Source organism: Glycine soja, chromosome 4 (assembly GCF_004193775.1).
Source record: "Glycine soja cultivar W05 chromosome 4, ASM419377v2, whole genome shotgun sequence".
Lineage (NCBI taxonomy): Eukaryota > Viridiplantae > Streptophyta > Magnoliopsida > Fabales > Fabaceae > Glycine > Glycine soja.
Window position 1 is genome coordinate 7,776,707 of NC_041005.1, and position 8,566 is coordinate 7,785,272.

Genomic DNA, 8,566 nt, shown 5'->3' on the forward strand with positions numbered 1-8,566 from the left:
AGGAGTGTGGATAAAGCATGTGCAGCACCCGCCAATAAGAACTCAGAAATCTCTCGTTGTACAGACATACCCTTTTTCGAAACAACGCCACACGCCCCAAACCGAGTCTGAGAGAGAGGAGGGTCAACATTGCACAACTCAATTTGACAATTTCCCCTTCCCTTTTGCACTGCCCCTCCTCTCTCTCGTTGAAAATCTTCCATTATTATAGGGTTAGGGTTCTCCTGAATCCGCAATGGCCGTTTCAACCACTTTCTCCGGTGCCAAATTGGAGGCTCTATTGCTCAAATGTTCTTCCTCCTCTTCCTCACCACCGCCTTCAAGGTCATCATTCACCACTTTTCCCGGCCAAAACAGAAGAACCCTCATTCAGAGAGGGGTTATTCGCTGCGACGCTCAGCCCTCTGATGCATCATCTGTTGCTCCAAATAATGCCACCGCTCTCTCCGCTCTTGAGCAGCTCAAGACTTCTGCAGCTGATAGTAATTCCTCTTCCATTTTCTCTCATTGCCTTCAACATTTGCTTGATTGGCTATTTCCATCTCTCCATCAATGCGAAAATGTCTTCACATATTATCACTGCTTGTTTAGTATTCAAGCTATTTCCTTGATATTTTAAGGCACCTTAACGTTTTCTTTCTTTCTTTCTTTCTTTTTTAGTTTTTTTGTCGCTGACGCTTTTGAATCTCTTTGCTTCACTCAAGGAGATCTATTCTTGTTCGTTGTGTTTCTCTTGTCTGTTTCAAACTTGTTTGCAGTTTTCATTTACCGGTCATTTCTGATTATGTTGTTAAAAAATTAACATAAAAAAAAGGAAATAGAGTTTGAAGGTTCAATTGATTGGGCTTTTTGTGATCCATTAGACTTGTAGCTTTCAGGAATTGTGGCAAGGTCCTGAAGGATATTTATACCTAAGGAAATAAAGAAAGGCAGGACTACATGGCTTTCCTTGGTTGATTTGTGCTAGTTAATTATCTGAAACTTTCTAGTTGCAGCTTCTAAATAATTTATGCAATTAACTTTAACAGGATATACAAAGGAAAGAAGCAGCATTATCGCCATTGGGCTCAGTGTGCACACTGCACCTGTGGAAATGCGTGAAAAACTTGCCATTCCAGAAGCAGAATGGCCTAGAGCTATTGCAGAGCTGTGTAGTCTGAATCATATTGAAGAAGCAGCTGTTCTGAGTACCTGCAATCGAATGGAGATATATGTTCTTGCCCTGTCCCAACATCGCGGTGTCAAAGAAGTCATGGAATGGATGTCAAAAGTAAGTGTTGAGTTTCTTTCACAGATGGTATTTGTAGTGTATTGCTAAATATTTAAAATGCTGTTCTTTTTTGCAGACAAGTTCTGTCCCTGTTTCAGAGCTTAGCCAGCACCGGTTTTTACTTTACAACAATGATGCCACACAGCATCTTTTTGAAGTATCAGCAGGTCTTGACTCTCTTGTTTTGGGGGAAGGTCAAATCCTTTCTCAGGTTAAGCAAGTTGTTAAAGTTGGACAAGGAGTTAACGGCTTTGGGAGAAATATCAGTGGGCTATTCAAGCATGCAATTACTGTCGGGAAAAGGGTTAGAACTGAGACTAATATTGCTTCTGGGGCAGTTTCTGTGAGCTCAGCTGCCGTTGAGTTGGCCTATATGAAGTTACCTGAAGCCTCACACGATAATGCCAGGATGTTGGTTATTGGTGCTGGCAAGATGGGAAAGCTTGTGATCAAACATTTGGTGGCAAAAGGTTGCAAAAAGATGGTGGTTGTCAATAGAACTGAGGAGAGAGTTGCTGCAATACGTGAAGAACTGAAGGATATTGAGATTATCTACAAACCCCTTTCAGAAATGCTCACCTGTGCTGGCGAAGCAGATTTAGTTTTCACCAGTACTGCATCAGAAAACCCATTATTCTTGAAAGAACATGTCATGGACCTTCCTCCTGCAAGTCAAGAAGTTGGAGGCCGTCGCTTTTTCATTGATATCTCTGTTCCCCGGAATGTGGGTTCATGTGTCTCAGACCTTGAGTCTGTGCGAGTTTACAATGTTGACGACCTTAAAGAGGTTGTGGCTGCCAATAAAGAGGATCGCCTAAGAAAAGCAATGGAAGCACAGGCAATCATTGCTGAAGAATCTAAGCAATTCGAAGCTTGGAGGGACTCACTGGAAACTGTTCCTACTATTAAGAAATTGAGGGCTTATGCTGAAAGAATCAGGCTTGCTGAGCTTGAGAAGTGCTTAGGTAAGATGGGTGATGATATACCAAAGAAAACGCGGAGAGCTGTGGATGACCTTAGTCGGGGTATAGTGAATAAGTTGCTTCATGGTCCAATGCAACATTTAAGGTGTGATGGGAACGACAGCCGGACTCTTAGTGAGACACTGGAGAACATGCATGCTTTGAATAGGATGTTCAACCTTGAGACAGAAATATCTGTTTTGGAGGAGAAGATTCGAGCAAAGGTCGAACAAAACCAGAAATGAAATCTAACACCAATCAGACTGATTTATTTTCTCCTTTAGAATAAGAGGAAACATCCTCACCTTTTAGTATTAATCATCCTGCAATATTTAGTTGCATAGTTGAAACAGCTGAAGTCCTCCATGCTGCATCTGCTTGGCCTAACTCGTTTGCGTTTTTTGGGTCATGCGTTTTCACTGTGTTCTTCCGCATCCATTTGTCTTTGTATTATACAAAATGAAGTGTTTTGGTGAGCTTCGTATTTACATCAAATAATATTGTTATAAGATTGTCCCCGTATCGGGAAATTAATTGTATGTACTGAGTTTCTAATTTCTGCAATAGAGACAAGATTTGGGAGTTATGTATTTTACATCGATGGGACTTCTTGGTACGGGTATTTGGAATCAAACTCTAGTTTATCTCCAAGGTGAGCTACACAGTTCTTTTACGTCTACATTGAAGGGTGGCCCGGCTAGCAATGGCTAGCTAAAGTAATGAAATTACAAAAGTTTGTTAAAGTGGGAGAAGATAGATTAAAATAAAAAGAAACTCAAGTGAAAAAGCTAGAAAAACAGATTATTCCATCGGTCCATCAGCAATTCAGCATGGCGGATAATTCACTTCAGAACTCCAGTGATGAAAAAGATCTTAAAAAAATTATTATTAAAGAATGTGTTGTTAATATATTTTTTTTATAAATATTCCTTTCCTTTTTATTTGTCTATTTGAAAGTAAAATTTGTTTTTATGTATGTATATATTCACTGTTAAGACAACATTATCATATATCATCTATTTTATACATATATCTCAAATGAGGGAAATAATAATAGAGGACATGTTTACACTTTGCGGGTTTGTTTTGGTCGATTTTGGTCAATTTAAGACTCAATCTAATTAAATTTGATTAGTTTGGTTCGGTTCGGACCAACGGATTACCTATTTAAATTTGATATTTTTTATCCTTAGAATTACTATTTTATATCATGATTCATTCAAATATCCAATATAATTAATACAATATTATCAAATGTCTGAAAGTAGTAAAATTGATTCATTTAATATCATCAACATAATATTCTAAAATAGACTAATATAAATTAAAACAAAATATTTTTTAACGAGATTTACTATAATAATCTAAATCATAACTATTTTCTACAAATTAATTTTTTGCAATAAGCTTTGTTGTAACCAGATTTGCTACAACTAGATTTGCTACAACTAGATTTGTTGCAACCAGATTTGCTGAAACAAATGAACAAAATGTGATCCATTAATATTATAAACATGACATGAAAAATAAATATGAAAAAAATAAAATAAATAACAATGTACCTGAAAGTAATACCGTAAGAAGTTCCAATACTAATAGTCTCAACACTTGCAATTCCAACACTTGGAGTTGGTAAGTGCTATGCATACATCATTTGTATACTGAAATCACATAGCAATTATCTCATCTTCTTCTCTTTTATTGTTTATTTTATGTTAAAACAATAGGAACTTAACCTCGTCTTAGTTTTTATCCAGAAGATGATAAAGTTAATGATTTTATAGTAATTTTGATTGAATTTTGTGTAGAGTTGTAGCAGAGACATGAAAGAGGATTGAAGAACTAAAATATCGTGCTCAACATGACCTCCTCACTTAGCGAGTCAGAACCGCTCAATCCAAGAAAGTTGCTTGGTGCAAGAAGTCACATTGAAAGACAGATGTCAAAAGCAAGCATGTTAAGCACACATCCTGCAGCTTAGCGCGTGGCCACTTGATCCAGCTGGACATGCGCGCTCAATGCGAGTGTCATGCTAAGTGCACAAGAAAGTTCTAATTGAGCCATCAGTTGGTGAAGCATATAAAAAGAAAGGAAACATTTGATTTCCTAAGCACGAAGTAACCATAGAAGAAGCAGAGGAACAAAGAAGCAAAGAAAAACAAAGAAGCCAGTGCAAGAAAAATCTGTTTCCACCGATCCGTTTCTATCCATTTCTCTTTCATTTTTTTTCCTTTCATGTCATTTTTATATTTGTAAGTCTCTCATGACAATGAGAGGCTAAAGCCACCCATTGTTGGGAGCTCTATAAACCAAACTCTCTTTGATGTGATGATCATAAACTATCTATTAATATGATGTTGATATCATTGTTCATCTCTGTGCTCGTTCACATGTCTTTCGTCTAATAATCCATTTTCATAAACTGTTTTAGGATTTAGGCATTGAGAAATATTTATATGTTGAGAACTAGGGAAGAACATTTAGGTAATTCATGTCTATGGATAGAGTGATATTATCTAGCCTATGTATGCATCTTTGCTTGTAATGCAAATTGTTTAATATAACTCTTAAGGGATTAGAAGCGATATTAGATAATTTAGGCTCTCTCGCTTGAGGGATCATGGTTAGAGTATGTTAGAAGGTGCGGGGAATAATCATATTCAAGTTAAAAAGTGAAAAATCTATTAAGATCACATCAAGACTAGTTTTGACAAGTAGAGCCCCCGACACGTTCCATAACCCAACACAACACCATCTCACAACATTCGAGCGTTTGTTTTCTTAACCTTTCATGTTCCTTGCTTTATAGTAAATTCATTTACTTATATTTGTAGTTAATCAATGAACAAGATTCAGTTTGAGTCACTAATTGCTTAATCATTAGATATATATAACTCTGAATACAAACATAGTCCGTGTGGAATTCGATACTTGGTCTTATTGTTTTAATATTACTTGTACAACTTGGTATGTTTGTCAAGGAGTCAACAGGAGTTCCAATACTAGCAGTATTTAAAGTCAAACTAAACGACTCTAAAAAATTTGATCGGTTCGGTTTGGTTTTGATCCAAATACATAAATGACCCAACAAAAATTGTTCAGATCAGTTTAAGTCAATTCGGATTCACGAGTGACCCGTACTTGTGAACACCCTAGAAATGTTAGAGTAATTAAAGAGAAATTAATTAATAAGAGATAATAAATAAAAAAATAGAAGACAAATACTTTTTATATAAATAAATATATTAATTATATTTTTCAATTTGTGTTATTAGTCATTACCTTAAAAGACAAATAGAAAAAGAGCAACAATGGTATATTCTTTATTTTATAGGATTTACCGATTAAAATAATTTTATAAGAATAAATAAAGTTATTAAATGACTGTAATTACCCAATTATAATTGTATTTTACTAAATTATCAATTGAAATATCTAGAATATTATTGCTGTTATTTTTTCCATTTTATTAAGTAAAAATAGCAACACGTGAATGACACAATTATAAATTTAGAAAACAACTTCTAGTATTTTATTAGTTTTTATTGTCATCATAGCATTGTGTGATGTTAATCATTAGCAAATGCACCAATTCGTCTAAGTAATATAGTAAAACGAAAGTTCGAGTGTCGAGTCCATATGGATTGTACTCAGAGTTTGTATATGTCCAATTTTAAGCAATTAATGAATTAAATTTGATATTAGTCAAATAATGATACAAAATGTAAAATTCAACATAAATAAAGATAATTAAGCATAATACACTAAAGAGATAGAATACAAACACTTAAGGAGTGAGTTGTCGAATGAAGCAAAATTATGGAACGTGTTGGGACCCAGCCTACCGAAACTACTCTTGATACAACATTAAGGATATTTTCACTATTTAACATTATTCTCATTATTACCTTCATCCGCTAACCTATCCTAACCATGATCCCTCATGTGAAAGAGCCTAAATTATTACCTTATTTGTTTCACTCTTAATCCCTTAAGAGCTACATCAAATAATTTGCTTTAAGAATAAAGATGCATAAATATGGCTAAATAATACTATTATATCCCTAAACATGGATTACCTAGATGCTCTTTTCAAGTTCTTAGGAGACAAACATTTTCCAATGCATAAACCCTGTAACACTACATGAGGATGGGCGATCAAACCATAAATATGATATTAAACATAGAAAAGAAACAGTAATACCAAGATAGCATTAAATAGATAGTTAGAATCATTACATCAAGAATGTTTGGTTGCTAAGCTCCCAACAATGGATGGTTTAGCCTCTCATTTTCATGAGAGACTTACTAATACAAAAAGGAAATAAGAGGTGTGGAAGAGAATGAAAGAAAATGGAGGGAAGAGTCCCCAAGTGAGTGGGTTCTCCCTCTTCTCTCGTGCCCTAGCTCCTTATTTTGGTCCCCAAAAAGAATTGTCTGGGTTTCTCCACTTTTTCTCCTTTAAAACGCAGTACAGTCATATTTTTCGACATTAACCGTGCGCTAAGCAAACATGCAAAATCCGGTTGGCATAAGCTGCCAGATGCATGTTAAGCCGACAAAGACGAGCTAAGTCTGGACTCCAAGTTGGCTCCTTGCGCTAAGCGATTGTTGACGCGTTGAGTGCACTACTCCAGTTCTTTAACCCTCTTTCAGACCTCTTACCGTGTAATTCTACAAAAAAAATACACCCAAAACCACTCTAAATTAACTAACTTTAGCACCTACGGGATAAAAACTCAGAAAAAGCTAAATTCCTAATGTTTTAACACAAAAGAAGCAATAAAAAATAGAAAAATTAGATAATTGTTATGTGATTTAAATATTTAAATTACATATACACAACAATTATCATGTAACGTATTCATCAGTTTTATTGATAATTAATCTACGCTGGGAATTCTGAATCGGAAACCTTGCTCAGAGAATCCACTCCTAATTCCACTTACACTAACAACATATTGATAATATTTTATTAGCCTTGAAACAATAGATAAAAGAAATTGTAGGAAAATAAAATTGATATTTTAAAAACAAATAGTAAAATTCCCCCATTCCTACTCCCACCGCCCTTTTCGTCTTTTTTTTGTGGGTCGTACGAGCTTTATAATGAAGTCCATAACGGTGGCCCAAGACACTTACATTCAAAGATCTTTGAGTCCAAACAGAGCAATACACCGCTGCAGCTGTGACTTCAAGTTGGGTTGAAACAAAGAATGTTGTCATGGATTCATCATTGAACCACACTGGCACAAGGCCAGAGTTTCAACCTTGAGACCATTAAATGTGAAGTGAATAGCACTCTCACAATTTGTAATGCTTATTTACATAGATTAAGATAAAAAGTCAGTTATAAAAAAAAGAAGATAAAAAGCGAAGTTAAAATAATAAATTGCTGTAGTATATTGTTTTTATTACAGTCTTGTGATTTTATGTAAACATTTCAAATTATCTCACACACACACATATATAATGTCAAATTTTATCCAATTTATGTTTTTGCGATTTTTTAAAATAAAAATTGAAATTATTAAATATTTGCTAGATGCTCACGGACATCACAACAGGCCGGGCTGTATAAAAGATAAATGTAAATAGTATTTACCTGTCCTTCTGTTCTCATTTTGGGTCCGTACCATTGGTGAAGAAATCAACCTTTGAATTGTGAAACCTGGGCTTCAAACTCCCCACAAGAAGAAATGAAAAACAATCACATGTTACCATCTAAATTCAATCTAGTTCAAAATTGATTAAATAAGATATATGAGTGTTATAAATCTTTTAATACCATCTTTAATTTTTACCAATAAAAAGAATATTAGCATACAAATGTAATCTCCATCGAGTCTTGTACATAGAGAACAATGGTCCCCCTACAATACCACGCGAATTGAGCCACCACATACACCTATTTTATATGGCTGCATTTCACCACTTCTTTTATACTATACAAAATTGTTATTTTTTCATTTTAGTTTGTCTTTGAATTATAATAAAATTTAATAATATTATACCCTCAATTTAAACAGAAAGAATAGTAAAAAGATGATGAATAAAGATGTAAAGTTATTGAATAAATAATCAATTTGGTCACCTAAAAAGTTTCATAAAGTAATAAAACTATATAAATAACCCCTCAAGTACTGATCAATATCCATCAATTTAGTCTTTTAAGTTAATATATTTTTACTATTGTTCAAAAGAACCAATTTGAAAGGTTTTTCAAATTTTGAGAGATAACTTAACATGATTTTTAATGCTTGGGGATTAATTATATTGATTTAATATTAGAGACCATTTGAAAAACAAGGTAACATTTCAAGGATGACATTGA

The 8,566-nt window shown here is 34.3% G+C and overlaps 1 protein-coding gene across 1 annotated transcript; it reads left to right on the forward strand.

The window, feature by feature from the left end:
* LOC114409172 (glutamyl-tRNA reductase 1, chloroplastic-like) lies at positions 1-2,827 on the forward strand. The gene is made up of 3 exons (XM_028372520.1): positions 1-482; positions 1,029-1,270; positions 1,347-2,827. Exons 1-3 carry the CDS (start codon positions 236-238, stop codon positions 2,475-2,477), a joined length of 1,620 nt encoding a protein of 539 aa, XP_028228321.1. The 5' UTR covers positions 1-235; the 3' UTR covers positions 2,478-2,827.
* The last annotated feature ends 5,739 nt before the right edge of the window (positions 2,828-8,566 follow it).

Bases quoted from the DNA above. Each gene is read 5' to 3' on its own strand.
- LOC114409172 (XM_028372520.1), top strand. From the start codon at position 236: ATGGCCGTTTCAACCACTTTCTCCGGTGCCAAATTGGAGGCTCTATTG. The intron at 483-1,028 runs GTAATTCCTCTT...TAACTTTAACAG, and splicing joins CAAGACTTCTGCAGCTGATA to GATATACAAAGGAAAGAAGC. The intron at 1,271-1,346 runs GTAAGTGTTGAG...TCTTTTTTGCAG, and splicing joins TCATGGAATGGATGTCAAAA to ACAAGTTCTGTCCCTGTTTC.